Source organism: Monodelphis domestica, chromosome 5 (genome assembly GCF_027887165.1).
Source record: "Monodelphis domestica isolate mMonDom1 chromosome 5, mMonDom1.pri, whole genome shotgun sequence".
Lineage (NCBI taxonomy): Eukaryota > Metazoa > Chordata > Mammalia > Didelphimorphia > Didelphidae > Monodelphis > Monodelphis domestica.
This window is the reverse complement of record NC_077231.1, coordinates 24,809,538-24,826,052: the sequence shown is the minus strand read 5'-3', so window position 1 is coordinate 24,826,052 and position 16,515 is coordinate 24,809,538. Positions and strand designations below refer to the sequence as shown.

Genomic DNA, 16,515 nt, shown 5'->3' with positions numbered 1-16,515 from the left:
TTTTAAAGATTTGAGAGGTCAGCTGGGTAGTTAAAGAGTCAGACATGGACACTAGAGTTCAAATGTGGCCTCAGATACTTCCTAGTTGTGTGATCTTGAACAAGTCACTTAATTCCCATTGCCTAGTTCTTACTGCTCTTCTGCCTTGGAACCAATATATAGTATTCATTCTAATACAGAAGGAAGGGGGTTAACATTTTTTTTTTTGAGACACAGAAACTAGGTGCTTAGGGGGAAAAAAATTGCAGAAGCCAGGAGCTTTTCTAATTGTCTGAAAGTCTTTGACCTAAATATGTGGTTTTTGTTGAGGTGCAACCTCAAGCATTTTAGACTCTGATATCCTAAGTCTCATTCATCATTTAAAGATCCCCTTAAAGAATGCCTTCTGGATAGTTTCTGGGAGTGTTTGGGTTTACAGAGCAGTAATTTGAGGCCTCACTTCTGGCTTTGGCAGATAATTGGCTATATTCAAAAGACCCCAGAATGAAATTTTCGAAGTAGAACCTAATGATAGATGGAGATGTCTTTGATATCAAGTGTTTTATATAACATAAAATAGGGGAAAGTGTCCTTCCTAAAGGTGTTCACCACCCTAAAGGAGGATGTGCAAGTGGAACAGAGAAGGGAATCTTTTGTTTTTGAGTGACCCTGCAGATTACACCAATCCCTGGACTGTGACAGGGTCTCAGACGAGAACCATAAATCACTCAGAAGTAGGACCAAGGGATTTTATTTACCTTTGGTTATTTTTAATGGGTTGAGACATAGTTTTATATGTGTCAAGTAATGCCTTCTCTAATGGAGGCAGGGGAGGGAGGGAGGGTGTTAACTGAATATTTTAATGTAACAAATTAAAAAACCAAAATGTATGGCCTAATTATTTATACACAAATTCTATGGGGGGAAAAAACCAAATTTCAACAAATTTAAATATGTAAAAATATATCAATACGAGATTAAAACACGTTTATTGGTCATGCATTCTAATGTGAAGTTTGAGCCTGTCCATCAATACTTATGACTTGGACATACATTTGAATAGAAGGTGGTCTGGCCCAGAATTGGCAGGAAGAAGAAATGATTGGGTTATGTATTACTTTTATCATCCCCAAATCTTTCTGAAACAAAAAACCCCATCTTTGAAATACCCAGCACATAAGAAATAACATGAGGGACCAAGTAACTGCATGATTGGCAAATTTAAAAAAAAGTTTATATTGATGGTTTTATTTTAGACATTCTTGTCATTTCCCAATACTTTCTCCTTTGTAACAAACAGATAGAGGTAAGCCAGACAAACTGATCTTATGACCCTCAGGGCACACTTTAGTCTCCCACTTCTCTTCTGATAGAAATAAGTTCATCATCATGTTTGAGTGAATTGTCCACTTTATATGCATGTTTGGCATCAGCCAGCCCCAGCCCTGTGGTTACGAATTTTTTCTTCTTTTTTTCTCATTCTTTAAAGAAAAAAAAAAAGCTTGCCGAGCAGAGGTTTTTGGGTCAACCGCACTCATGTTTAATAATAGCTTATTTATTCGTATTTTAGGTTGAAAGTTAATCAAGAGATATTTTCTGATATTTCCACATTAATCATAAAAATTATGTCTTTCTCATTAAACAATTAGTTCTGGGGTCCCAACCCTATTTATCACATATTAACTATTTTTTTATTTCATAAATTAGAGAAACTACTTTTTCCATAAATGTTTGCCCGTCTCTCCTTCAAACCTTCACATCAGTATCACTAGTTGTACTACTTATTAATAGGGTATCAAATAGACAAAGACATAAATAAATGATCACAGTAGCCAAAGTCACTTTGTAACCATCTTACTGACTTCTCCTCAATTCTGGAAACACAATCCCATGTAAAATTCTTTCTCGATGCCAGTTAGTCTCTCCTTAAGAATTCTCTTCATGCTTTTTCATGAACGAGGGCTAAATTCAGTTCTCTCGGGAAGCGGATCCTCTGAGGCTTTCTTCTTTGTGTTCTCTTCAGCCTCTCCAGAACGATGGCCCTCTTCTGCTCTGTCTTCGTAGAATGACATTAGAATTGAACCATGACTCCAAGATTCCATTGCTTCTTAATGATACGTAGAGCCTCTGGTGGGAGTGTGTATGGCCTCTGTTGAAGAAGCCATGAATGCTAGTGTTGCATCTCCCTGATAATTTTTGTTTTTTTTATACCACTGTCACATCACAGCAACCCCTCTCCTCTACCAGAACCCTCCACCGTCAATGAGAAGAAAAGCTAAGTGTAATATACTATCCCAGAGATCGCATTTGACTCTGCATGCACCACCGTCCTACTCAGAATATCTCCTGATTTTTTTCCTCAAGGACTTCCTCTGCAGACATGCTTTATCTTTAATTCTTCTTCAAAGCCTTACATATACAGTGTCCCCAGAGTCTCAATGCAGTCAGTCTTTAATAGCTTAAAAACTTCTCTTAAGACTTTGACATCCTGTATTTTGGAAAAATACAATAATTTTGTAAAGTTCCCTAAGAAATTTTTTAGAAACAGATGATATGTTAAAGCTCTAAGTCAGCATGAGCATTGCCTTCCCTTTTAATTGCCTTATATCTTTGTGGTAGGTTCGAGCGGCCAACCTCAGTGGAGACTGCTCACTTGCCAATGAAATGATCCGACTTAATTTTGGATTAAAACAGCATCACCAGGTAAGAATCAAAATAAATTGTTGTCAATCGAGAGAATAGGATTAAAAAATGGTTAAGAATCTCTGATGAAAGAGGTTCGAGAGACTGGACAGGTGTGTATGCAGACTGGTGAAAGAACAGTTAATAGATTATGCTTAATGGCTCTTGGGAGAGGCTTAAAAACTTATGGACTGGGAGAAGAATAAATTTCTTGTGTATATGTCTGACCTTAGACAAGCCTGTTAATGAAAGGATGGTTTAATTGAATAGATATCTATGTGCGTTCTCCAGGGCTGAGAGCTAGGGAGTCACAGTTATGTATCTGGGATCGCTCACATCCTTCCTAGCCTCACTTTCCTCATCTGTAAAAAGAAAAGGTTAGACTAGATGGAGAGACAGTGCTGGATTTGGTTTTAGGAAAACCACGTTGAGATTCTGCCTTTGAAACTTCAGCTGGGTGACCATGCCAAGACATTGTAAAGAAGGAGATGAATGATGGGAAGAAAAGAGGGAATAAGGGTGAGAGAGTGAAGGGATTATTCCTCTTCTCCCTTACTTGTAGGGGGACATAAGCCAAGTCTTGTCCCCTTGAAAAAGGAATATGTCTCCACAGAGATATTATCTGGGAGATGGGGGACAGGAGACTAAAGTGAGATTGCCCCAACGAGATGACCAGATGCCTCCTTCAGAGGAGCCCAGGGCTCCTGAGATCACATCTGTCATTAAGATGATCTCTTATACTTCTGCTTCCCAAATGGCATTAATTGTCAGTCTTTTCAGGGGCTTAGAAGTGGTCAACTGCCATCTTGAATCTCTGGGGTCTGAAAGTCACCCCTCTCTTGGGGAGAGGTGTGGCCCTCCCAAATCTTTGATCCCCTTAGCTGTTATTTACAGACAGACCCAAACCCCAAATCCTAAATATCAAATGATTTATTGAGGTTAAGGTAGGAAGGGGATGGCAGGGATATGAGGCAGGAAAGTGGGTAAAAGGGAAGCCCTAAAGATTTTCCCCTCTTACAGGTTGGTCTCCACCCCCCCCCCCCCCCCCCCCCAGTCTGGAGGTCATAGACTTCTCAGCCCTGACCTCTCCTTTTTGACAACTGTTTTCTTGCCCCTACTCCCAAACTAACTAGGTCTTGGAAGTGCAGGGATAAGTAAGAGAGAGAGAGAGAGAGAGAGAGAGAGAGAGAGTGAAATCTCAGGAAAGGGGCTGGATGGCTCTGTTCAAAAGTCCAAATCCACAATCCCTCTTGAAGACTTTAGACAGCTGTAACTGAGAGTCTTAGTAGAGCTGTTCAGGGTTTCAGAAGGGATAGTAAGTCTCCAAAGAAATGGGCTTCTTCCTAGCCTTCAGGAATCCACCTCTCTCCTCTGCCTCCCAGGCTGGAAGTGAGCTGTCAGTTAGGATTCAAGCTTCTGATTCTTCCTTAGAACTTTCAGGTTTTCTTCGCCCCTCCTCCACTCTCTCTTCAGCTGGTCCCTCCAAGAGACTTGGGTCTCTCCTAAATGCAAACTCTCTCTTCTCTTATTCTACAGCATATACCCTCAGGGCTTCAGTTTCCTCATCTGTAAGATGGAAATAATACTAATTCAATGTTCACTTCATAGGGTCACTGGGAATCCCAGTTGTCATAGGATATAGGAAATATTTTGCAAACTTTAAAGTGCTGTATAAATGTCACTTCTTAGATGCAGCAGCCTTAAGTGTCCTGTCCCTTTGATTCTAGAAGAGAAGAGAGACCAGATGTTTCCTAGAAAAAACCAGAAGGGAGGAGACGGAATCTAGGGGCATTGTGGAGGGGGTGCGAATGGAAGCGGTGCATGATCTTGCAGATGGGAAGGAATGGAGACTCTCTTAGGAGGGGGAATCTTTCTTTTTCCTTCTATTTGTATGTGTCACCTAGTTACCTGTTTAGCAGAATTTTTATTCCCAATTCTAGATACTACAAGATGAAATTTCATCCTCCGTTGCTTTTGCTAACAAATCCTTTTTGAATGTTTGTGAATAAGTGGCTTAGTTGCTGCTCAGTAATGAGAGGCCAGCAAGCTCTTCCCAAACACCAGTGAGTTGAAAGCAGCTGGTGCAGCGGAAGGCTGCCCAGGAAGGCATTTCCAGAGCGTTAATTTTTATCACTGCAGGAGCAGGCTTGTTTTGACCAAATTAAGAAATGAAGTTGGTGTCAAAAAGTTCGAAAATCTAAAAATATTTTTGTGGGAAGTTTTGTTTTCCAAATGGGGGTTATGAGAAAACTTACTGGCTAATAGTAGCAAAAACAAGAGAGCTCCATTGAAGGAACCATATGCATACATGTGAACTTAGAAGAATCTTCTTTAAATGATTGAGAGGAGAACTATCGTTAAAGAAGGGAAGCACCTGACGGCCCCGGAGGAGGCAACAAATGTTTCAGTGAGTGAAACAGAGGTCTTGCTTTTCCTTTAAGCCCTTGAATACCCATCAGCGAAGGCGATGCTCTCGGGCCAGACGTGAGCAGGCATGTGGTATGGCGTGCCGTGAAGATCGGTGCCAGAGTTCTCTGTGTAGAATGGAGGTGATCAGTTTATCTAGTGATCTTTTTTAGCCTTTTGTGGTACGTAGGGTCGTGCTATCATCCCCTTTTGTACAGGAGGAAGGGGAGGCTCCTCAGTTGGCCACAGAGCTAGGATTCGTGTTTTGCCTGTGGGCTAACTAGATGGTATGGGGGATGGCACCCTGGGCTTTACCTCAGCACATGGGCTGAACCAGGCTGAGGGTAACCAGTGGGCTGCGAAGCCCTTGGTGAGTCAGGCTGGTGTCTACCCCAAGAGCGTGAATACAGGAAGAGCCTTTTGTTCCAGTGGCCATAAAGGTTGCCGAAGCAGGTGCTCTGGAGCGAAGATGACGAGGTCATCCGCTGCATCTGAGGCCACAAGCGGTCAGTCTGCTTCTGTTTTGTCGCTGCACTTTGATGACTGGAGGGGAGAGGGAGGCCAATGACTTGGTGCAACTCTGCCTCTCTGACACCCAATTTGTGCATAAGTCAAGACATCACTCTGTGACGGGCCTCTTTGAAAAAGGACAAGTAGCAACAACAATAATTTCTTTTTTTTGAGGCAAACAGGGTAAAGTGACTTGCTCAGGGTCACACAGCTCGGAAGTGTCTGAGACCAGATTTGAACTTGGGAAGATGAATCTTCCTGACTCCAGGCCTGCTCCAACAACAACAATACTGACAGTACCTCCCTTCTAGGCTTATTGTGAGCCTCAAATGAGATATTGTGTAAAGTTTGCAAACTTGAAAGCAATCTATAAATGTCAACTAGTGTTATTCATCAGTATAGATGTTTTTGATAGATAATGTAAATAGGAAATTGTTCCCAAAAATAAATTGGAGGCCTGGCTGTATTGCCCTCAGGAAAATACTAAGAGGGACCTTAATTTCCTTACATTTCTCCCAGCAGCAAAGACATTTATAAACAAAATCACGAATATTCTACCGGTGCTGGTGTATGGCTGCGAGTTAAACATTAACATTAGGCGTGAGATAGATGTGAACAGGTTAGGTACTGGGGGTACAAATACAAGGAATGATAGAATCCCTGCTTCCAAGGGGGGAGACGACCAGGATATCTGTGAGTGGACATCGTGGTTAGGGAGGACAAAAGCAGCTGGTAGGCTCAGGCAAGTCCCCAATTAGCCACATCAATAAGCATCTCATCCCCTAAGGCAGCTAGCTAGGAGGTACAGTGGATAGAGCCCTTGGTCTGGAGTCAGGAAGACCCCAGTTCAAATCCAGCCTCAAATACTTCCTGGTGGGGTGACCCTGGGCAAATCACTTCACCCTGTTTGCCTTGGATTCCTCATCTGGAAAAATGAACTGGAGAAGGAAATGGCAAACCACTCCAGGATCTTGGCCAAGAAACCCCAAATGGGGCCCTGGAGAGTCTGGCACGACTGAAAAACAAGGACAACCACAAATTGGGTCTGTGCCTGGTGCCCCACCGGTCACTTTCCTGTGGAGAGTAAGTGAAACTGAAAGTCATCAGAGCCCAGCAGGCGGGTTGGCGACATGTTGCTGTGCGTGTTGTGGAGGCCCTCCTATGCCTCCTACCTACCCTTTCCGTGCCTGTGACTGGCTGCTGAGCTGGGCCAGGCCCTGGAGGTGAGCAGAGAGCTTCCTCCTGCCGGCTCAGGTTTGACCTTGCAGATGGCCAGGGGGGCGCTGGGGTTCATTCAGGGATTAGGGATTAAGGGGTGACCCAAGTGTGGGGGCCAGAGGGTTTGCATACTAATCATGATGGAGTTGACATTTACAAACTGTTTTAAGACTTAAAAAAAATCAACCCTTACCTTCTATCTTATGATTGATTTATATCCAAGGCAGAAGAGTGGTAAGGCCTAGGCTATTGGGGTTAAGTGACTTGCCCAGGGTCACACAGCTGGGAAGTGTCTGAGGCCAGATTTGAGCTCCAGGATCTCTCCTCTTTATGCCAGGCTCTCAATGCACTGAGCCACCGAGCTGTCTCTGCTTTATGCCTTTTAACGTACTTTATGTACATCACCCCATTTGGGCCTCACAACAGCCCTGTGAGCTCAGTGGTATTATTAGACCCATTTTCCAGATGAGGATTCAAAGAAGTTAAGTGACTTTTCTCCTCTGGTTTTCTTAGTTTGTCATAAATTGTGGATGTAGGATTTTAATATTTAAAGTCTGTCATGGTTGTAGGATTTATAGTCCCAGAGAGACCTCAAGGATCATCTTAACTACCTTTGTTATTTTACATAAGGGAGACTCAGGCTGAAGAGGTGACATGTGATACGTGGCCCCAGAGAAACCCAGAGTAATCTAGGGAGAATTAGCAGAAGTCCTCTGCTGTATGTATGTGCCCTGTGGAACAGGGAATAGTTGAGGACTTTTCAAGGCCAAACAATGATTATTTTGAACAAACTAATGTGTAATCTGGATTCTGAGAAGGGTGGGAAGTGGTGGCTCATGTTTTAAAGAGGGAACATCCTGCCTGGTCCCGGCAGATTGTTGACAGACAATAGCCGTGTGGACCAGAAGCCAAGAGAGTGGCCAGAGACAGAGCCCAGATATGCAGGGTCTTTGTCTTCTGGAGACCAAGAGAAGTATGAAGGAGATATCTTGTCCTTGGGCAGGGAGGTGGACTCTGGAGCATCGTCATGACCCTCTGAGGAGGCCGAAGAGGAGAGGAGCTCTTTGAAGTCACTTCTTCACCTCTAACTCACTTTACATGAAGCCCTTATGATTTATTTTAGCTGTGTGGACTTTATCTCCCTGGAATCCCCTCTTGAAAGATGTGGTTTGTGTATGTGCATTGATGATGTATTCTTAGTTGTAGTGGACATGATGGGAAAACGGGGACCCCTGGAGAAGAAGGAAGATTGGAGAGGAGTTGTGGTATACCCAGGAAGAGGAAAAGCCCTGGAAAGGGCTTTTGGCATGAGGCAGGAAAAATCTCAGGTTTGGGAGCCTGGTGAGGAGAGCCTTTTATCTAGTGAGTGGTCAGGGGGCAGATTGCCCTATTTTGTTGCAGGCATAGTGGATAGAGTATCAGTTTTCTCATCTGTAAAGGGGGTATAGTATAATTTTTGTGTGTGTGTGAAGATCAAATAAGAATTATGTAAAACTTTGGAACAATAAAATTTTCTACTTTTTGTTAACTTTTCATTTTCAAAAAAGAGATTTTTGTCTTTTTTTTTAAAACATTGTTCACATTTCCTCTGTATCTCTTCTTTGCTTACTTCCCAGGGAGCCATCCCTTATGACAAATAATAAAAAAAAAAGAGGAATGACTAATATGGAAGTATGTTTTGAAAGACTGTGTGTATCACCTGTATCAAATTGCTTACTTTCTCAGTGAGAAGGGAAGGGAGGGATTAAGGGAGAGAGAATTTAGAACACAAAATTTTAATAAACAAATGTTAAAAAGTATTTTTACATATAATTGCTAAAAAAACATTTTAAAGTAAGTTTAATACAATTCTCCTGTGAATCAAAGAAAAAAAGAGAAGAGAAAAATTTGGTAAAACCTGTTTAGCAAAACACATTGGAAAAAATCTGACATTACTTGAAATGTTCCACTCCTCTGGATCATTGTCTTTTAAGAGGCCCTTGGGGGAGGCCTTCTCATATCTCTTCTTTGGAACCAAGTTTGTTGTGAATAATTAGCCCCATTCAGTTGTGGTTCTTTTGTGTGTGGCATGCTTTCCATTTTCATTTGCGAATTGTTTCCTCATTTCTGCTTTCTTTGCTTTCCTTTCATTGGTCTTCCCTTTCAGAATTTCAGAATTCCCTCTCAGTATTGGTCTTGTTCCTTACAGAAAAGTGATTCTTAACTGCAGTTGGTTTAGCTGCTCCAGTTGATGGGTTTTTATTTTGTTTTTAGTTCTTGATAAAGATTACTAATTAATTGATTACTGATAAGTAATTGTTAGTAAATATATTAAAATCAAGTAATGTACACACAAATTTAAGTCTGTCCAGCTATGTTTATTTTAATGGAGCTTTTTGTAAGTAAATCCAGAAGAATGCTGAAAATGTGGTTTAAATTGTTTGTGATTTATGTAGAAGATAAAACCTTTTATTATCGGTGAGGCATTCTTTGTCTGGGACAATTGGATTGGAACTGAGGCTACTCAGAAATGTAATAGATGTCAAACCATCTATTAATGCGATGTTGCAAAAACACAGGGTAATATGTCATCAGTCTTTCATGTCCTGAATATAATAACATTTAATGGGGAAAATTGAGGAGGCCAAAGATGGCCTGAGCTTGGGAGTTCTGAGCTGGAGTAGGGCCAAGCCAATTAGGTGTCTACTATATCTTGCCCCAATTTGGGGAGCCCCAGGGAGCCTGATGTATACTAGTTTGTAGTGGGCAGGGGAGAAGAAGAAAGAAGAAAGAATGGGACAGAGCTATTGAGTTTCAACACCGGGAGTGCTGGGACTCCAGGCTTCTTAAATCCAAGATGGAAATGGCAAAGCTCCCATGCCAGTTAGTAGTGAGATCAAGCCTGTGAGTGGCTGCTGCACTTCTAACCTGAGTGAGATTCGGGAAGAATGCCTTTTCCCAAATGAGCAGGTTGGGATAATATAATGCAGTTTAGGTCCTTGCCTTCGGGAATTAGAAAAAGCTTTCCCTTCAGGATCCCAGACTTGGTGTCATTGCAGATTCCAGTGAGCACAGTGCCTGGAACATGGCGGAAACTTGATTCAACAAGAATCTGAGGACTGAAGCTTCTTGTCCTTTATAAACAAACAGGTGACCAAGTCCCAGGTTACATGTTGATAAACCAACAACACATTAGCTGTGTTGGGACCCCAGAGTATCCTCATAGACAAAGCTGTTGTTTCAGTTGCCCATTGATCTGTATAAATTTAAGACTGTTTTTAGTGGCCACGACATTGCTGTGAATTCACACAATTTCCAAACTGTGGAAGGAAAAATCTTTCAAAATAGAGATATTCAGCTGAAGAAATGGAAACTGAGTGGGAAGAGGATAAGAGTATTCAGGACCCTCCCAAAGTTTAAGCTGTTAAAGCTCAAAACTACATTAAAACTTTTGAAACACTTTGTTTATCATCCTTGTCATCCAGCCAGACACTGAACTTGCTCCAAAAATAGCTTGGAAAAATGGGCTGACAGTCTTATACTTTGATGTGGTTCCAAATAGTCATTGTCTACCTGCTCAGAGTAAACTTCTGAGTGACCCATTATTCTATTTAAAACCTTTTCACGCAGAGTAAAGTGGGTTTTCAGTACAATCAACTTGAATTATGTTTTTTCTTTTGTAGCAAATTAACAGTTGTTTCTTAGTTTCAGGACTTAAAAAATAACAAATAATCAATATAACTACATAAATAAGAGAATAGCAAGGTAGTGACTTGTGCTTGTCTTTTTCTACCTGAACTTATAAAACAAAATAATAATCTCTCAGATCAAGGTCTGAGGGACTTGTTGGATTGGAAGAGAAAATGTTACTCTCTTGAATGAATTAGAAAATCTTTAAAAACTTATCAAGAATTGGAATGGTAGAATTAAGTATTTTTCATAAGGTGCAGAACTGATGAGTCCTGAGAACTTTTTTTCTATTACTTTTTAATAAAGGTCTACTATTAGGTGGATAATTTGAATAAGAACATAGCTTTTATGCCTAGACAAAGAATATTCTGTTTTTTTAAAGGTTGTATGGTACTTTTTTGATTCTTGCTTTAAAAATTATATGAAAATTTTATTATTTTTTTCTGTGTGTGTGTGGGCATAATTTCCGGTTAACTCGAAGCAGATTGGGTATCAGAGTAAAAAACCATTTAGCCAACAGTTGGTTAGTTAAAGAATTAAGGAAGAGAGCCCTAGAAATAGTTACTTCATATGATGCTCACTTAATTCTTTTTTTTAAACCCATACCTTACTTTGGAGTCAATTCTGTGTGTTGGTTCCAAGGCAGAAGAGCTAGGCAATGGGGGTTAAGTAACCTGTCCAGGGTCACACAGCTGGGAAGTGTCTGAGGCCAGATTTGAACCTAGGACCTCCCACCTCTAGGTCTGGCTCTCAATCCACTGAGCCACCCAGCTGCCCCCTCACCTCATTGTTTTATGAAAAATGCCAAGAGGAATTTTCCCTAGATTTTCTGTGGTCTGTTTGCAAATTGAGAATTTTATTTATTTCTTTATTTTGGATAGTTTTCCACTTCTTTTTTCATTTTTTTAGTGTATCTTTTTTTTTTAAAAATTTTATTTAATTGATTAATTTAGAGCATTTTTTCCAGGATTACAAAAATCATGTTCTTTCCCTCCCCTCCCCCTGACCCTTTCCCATAGCCAATGTACAATTCCACTGGGTTTTACATCTGTACTTGGATTTTTTCATTTTTGATTGTCATGCAAAGCCCACTTCCATATTGGTCATTGTCATAAGAGCACACTAAAACATAAAGCATAATCCCAAAATAAAACCAAAGATGACACTGATGTGAAAGACGACTCCAACAGTTCTTTCTCTGGAGGTGGAGAGCATTCCCTGTCATAAGTCTTTCAGGATTGCCCCAGATCGTTGCATTGCTGAGAGTAGCCAAGTTTTCACAGTTGATTCTTATCCAGTTTGCTGTTACTGTATATGATGTGTTCTCCTGGTTCTGCTTATTTGGCTCTGCAACAGTTCATGCAGATCTTTCCAGCTTTTCCTGAATTCATCTTGCTTATATCTTATAGCACAACAGTATTCCAACACCAACAGGTACCACAGTTTGTTCAGCCATTCCCCAGTTGGTGGCCACCCCACAATTTCTAATTCTTTGCCATCACAACAAGAGCTGCTAGCTATATTTTTGTACATACTCTTTTCCAATTTTTTGCAGCAGTTTTTGGTCCAGTGAGTTCTTACTCCAAAAGCTGGACTCTTTGGGTTTATCAAATGCTAGATTGCTAAGGACATTTACCCCTATTATGCTGTATATCTAATATCTTCTGTTGGTCTACCATTCTAATTATTAACCAGATTGTTTTGATGATGGCTGCTTTATAGTACAGTTTGAGATCTGGTGGTAGTGCCAGGCCACCATCCTTCAGATTTTTTTCATTAGTTCCATTGATATTCTTGGCCTTTTGTTCTTCCAGATGAATTTTGTTATTATTTTTTTCTAGTTCTAGAAAATAATTATTTGGTAGTTTGATTGGTATGGCACTGAATGGGATAGAATTGTCATTTTTATTATATTAACTTGGCCCACTCACGAACAATATTTTTTCAGTGTTTAGATCTGGTGTTATTTGTGTGAAAAGTGTTTTGTATTTGTGTTCAAATAATTGCTTTGCTTGTCTTGGCAAGTATATTCCCAGGTATTTTATATTGTTTAGTGATTTTAAATGGAATTTCTCTTTCTAACTCTTGCTGCTGGACTTTGTTGGTAATATGTAGAAATGCTGATGATTTATGTGGATTTGTTTTGAATCCTGCAACTTCACTAAAGTTATTAATTAGCAGTTTGAGAATTTTAGCTAAAACTTTGTATCAGTGTGCCTGTTTGTACAATTAGGAATGTATTGATCCAAGAAGGGTCAGCTAGTTAGCAAAGTGGATAGAGTGCCAGACTTAGAGTTGGGGTTTAAATATTGCCTCAAATGTTTCCTAGTTTTGTGACCCTAGACAAGTCACTTAACCCCAGTTGCCTACCCTTTACTGCTCTTTGACCTTAGACGGAAGGTAATACTGCCTCTCTCTGTGATTAGAAAATGATTCTAAATGAAGAAGTTTAAAATTTATGGTTAATTAATTTGGGTCTTGGCCAAAAACAAACACCCCCGGCAATTTTTTTAAATGATCTTTTTAGTTTCCCTCCCTCTCCTTAACATCTCTCAGGGGAATATTTCTTTTAGATTGTTCTCTGAGTAGAGTATTAAATGCTATTTTGTTTTCTGAGTAAGCCTTCTTGTTCTCCTCAGACTTGTGTCCGAGACAGAGCCCTTCGTTCTATTCTGGCTGTTAGGAAAGTTAGCAAAGAAGAAGCCCAGAAGGCTGTCGATGAAGTTTTTGAATCCTGCTTTAATGATCATGAACCTTTTGGAAGAATTCCACACAGTAAGAATGATGCCAAGCATGCCCATCGAAACTTTCAGAACCGAGATCGCTATTATGCAAATGTGTGAAGAACATGGATCGTCTTGTGTTCAATAATTGCAGTGTTCATGGAGAAAATATGGTTCATAGACTTATATGTTAAAAGCCAAAATTAACATGGAAGTGTGGATCCTCATACAGTGGAGAATTTACTTCCATTACCAGAGAAATTAAGAGCAGGCAGAAATGAAACGTCTTTGGATTTTTGGGTGTTTTTAAACCTCAAGGTAGACACTTCTCCCACCTTTTCTGCTTTCTCAGAGGTTAGTATTTGTGATATCTTATCACCTTCTTCTGGCAAATAAATGACATTTGAATTTTTTAAAACCATGGTGGTGGTGGTGTTCTTTAATACATAGGATTATTTAAAAATGTGTTTTAAAACCTCCAAAGAGGCACTTTGATTTCTTTTTGGTATGGATGGGGGGGGCAGGAATAGAATTTCCATTTTATAAATGAGTTATTATTATATATTATTTGATTGATTCCCTCTTACTTCCTATGTCTCTTCAAGTCTCCCTCTCTCCCTACATCCATCCTCTTAGTTATGCAGCTGCTCACTTCTTACTTTACTGAGAAAACTGAGACCAGTCTTGTGAGATCCCTCTTTTCTTCATCTCAAAACCCCTTCTGCTTTATTTCTCCATGGGACTCTTGTCCATGTCCTCCTTGCAATGCTGTCTGAAGGGGTTAATGAAGAAATGATGGGAGCCCCTTTGGCATCACCAAAGTCTATGGGTGACTTTGCAGTGATGAAATTTGGACTCTCACAGGTCTCTGTGCCTGGAGGTCAGTAATTCAGGGTTTACAAACTTCTGAGTGCTCTATTCTAATTAAAGCCTCATCATGCAGAGGAAAGTGGGTTTTCACTATAATGAACTGGAATTACATATTTTTATTCTTTTGTAGCAAATTAATGGATGCTTCTTACTTTCAGGGTTTAAAAAACAATGAATTGGGCTATCACTTAAAAAAGTTGAGCAGCGAGTTCCAAAACAAAATAGTTGAAATGAAAAGATTAGTGAGAGTCTATAACTGCCTTCCTAGTTTTGCTCCTGATCTAGGCAATTTACTTGGAAATTGTGAAATCACTTGTTGAGCTGGGAGGCACCCCCCAGCTCCCATGCCAGGTCCTTCCCCCAGAGATTGCTGTTTCAGGTTCAAGATACTCTGTGGATCCATTCATTCAAAACCACAATCTACCCTTCCTGCCCCACAAAAGCATTTAATGAAATGGCAAGGTGAGAACAGTAACAAGAAAGCTTTCTTCCTAAATCTGGGGCTCCCTCTGCCCCAAATACATAGCCAGTGGGGAGGAGTGGACACTTAGGGACTAAGAGGGGAAGCACATTCATGGGGAACATTTGGCCAGGAGGGCTCATCTGTAGGGATTTCAGAAGTCTAGAGGGCATGTGTGCAGGCAGCAAAGTAGTTCAGAGGCGGAAGATGCCTCTTCCTGGCCTCAGACACTCTGACCTTGGACATGCTTTTTTTGTTTTTGTTTTTGTTTTAAAGCTTTGAATTTTTTTATTATAATATTTTATTTGATCATTTCCAAGCATTATTCATTAAAGACAAAGATCATTTTCTTTTCCCCCACCCCCTATCCCCCATAGCCGACATGTGATTCCACTGGGTATCACATGTGTTCTTGATTTGAACCCATTGCTTTGTTGATAGTATTTGCATTAGAGTGTTCATTTAGAGTCTCTCCTCTGTCATGTCCCCTCAACCGCTGCAGTCAGGCAGTTGCTTTTCCTCGGTGTTTCTACACCCACAGTTTGTCCTCTGCTTATGGATAGTGTTTTTCTCCTAGATCCCTGCAGATTGTTCAGGGACATTACATCGCCACCAATGGAGAAGTCCATTACGTTCGATTATACCACAGTGTATCAGACTCTGTGTACAATGCTCTCCTGGTTCTGCTCCTCTCACTCTGCATCACTTCCTGGAGGTCGTTCCAGTCTCCATGGAACTCCTCCACTTTATTATTCCTTTTAGCACAATAGTATTCCATCACCAACATAGACCACAATTTGCTCAGCCATTCCCCAATTGATGGGCATCCCCTCATTTTCCAATTTTTGGCCACCACAAAGAGCGCAGCTATGAATATTCTTGTACAAGTCTTTTTGTCCATTATCTCTTTGGGGTACAGACCCAGCAGTGCTATGGCTGGATCAAAGGGTAGATATTCTTTTGTCGCCCTTTGGGCACAGTTTGGACATGCTGCTTAACCCTGTTGCGTCAGTTTCTCATCTGTAAAATGAGCTGGAGAAGGAAATGGCAAACCACTCTGATATCTTTGCTAAGAAAACCCCAAAGGGGGTTACGAAGCTTCAAACACAATTGAAACAATTAGACAACAGTAACAACAATGTAGAGGGCCACCCGTGTAGGGAAAGCATACATCTCTGCAAAGATAACTTGCACTCGGTCTACTACCTGTTGGAAGGGAAGTCTTTCCCTGGCAGTGCTCCAAATGGATGTTCTCTGCTAGGTGCTGTCGCCGGACAAGCTGTTCAGCTGAGCGCTGCTGTCCTGGTGTCTGATGAGCAGAATTGTTGGCCTCTAGGACTCCTGTCATGTTCTTTCACTTCAAAGCTGGAGTCTTTTAAGAGAGAAGCAGTTCGACCTTAGCCTTGGAACAGCCTTAAGACCTCAGCGTTTTCCTTTTCCTAAGTGAATTTACTGTCTTCTTGTCTCTTCAGAGACCTTTTAACTCCCCCAGAAGAAATTCTTAGCCCCAGGTTCTTCAGAACAAAAAGCAGAAATACTTTTGGCTAAGGATCCAGGGTGCTCAGCCTGGTCCATCTTTGCTTTGGCTCAAACTGGTTTTTGTAGTCTGTTGGCCAATTCACTTGTGTTGCTCATGGTCAGCATTCCCTATTGTTTCCTGATTAGTCTCTTACTGGTCCAGCCACATTTCTGGCTTTTTATATGTGTATATGTCCATTCAAAAGACCTAAAGGGGCTTTGGACTCCTTCTTACACACTTTTTACTTGAATTTTCCCCATTGGTCTAAAAGAGAGTACATGTTTATATGTGAGTGTGTAATACAATATATAACATATACATACACATATATTTTATATAGCTTCTCCAAGAAAATTCTGCAGGAAAGAGACTTTTATTTGAGGAATATAGCTTCCAAGATTTGCCCGGTTGCTATATGAATATAACTGCAGAAATAGATCTAAATAAATTGGAGAAATGCTAATTGTTCATGCCAATAG

The 16,515-nt window shown here is 40.6% G+C and overlaps 1 protein-coding gene across 3 annotated transcripts in view; it reads left to right on the top strand.

Moving 5' to 3' along the window:
• Positions 1–13,605, top strand: part of ATP23 (ATP23 metallopeptidase and ATP synthase assembly factor homolog) — a 133,398-nt gene extending 119,793 nt beyond the window's left edge. For all 3 annotated transcript variants that reach the window (XM_056797714.1, XM_056797713.1, XM_056797712.1), the window contains 2 exons: positions 2,599–2,682; positions 13,104–13,605. In XM_056797714.1, coding sequence (XP_056653692.1) covers positions 2,599–2,682; positions 13,104–13,307 — 288 coding nt within the window. In that variant the 3' untranslated portion in view covers positions 13,308–13,605. The remainder of the gene's footprint in view (positions 1–2,598; positions 2,683–13,103) is intronic.
• The last annotated feature ends 2,910 nt before the right edge of the window (positions 13,606–16,515 follow it).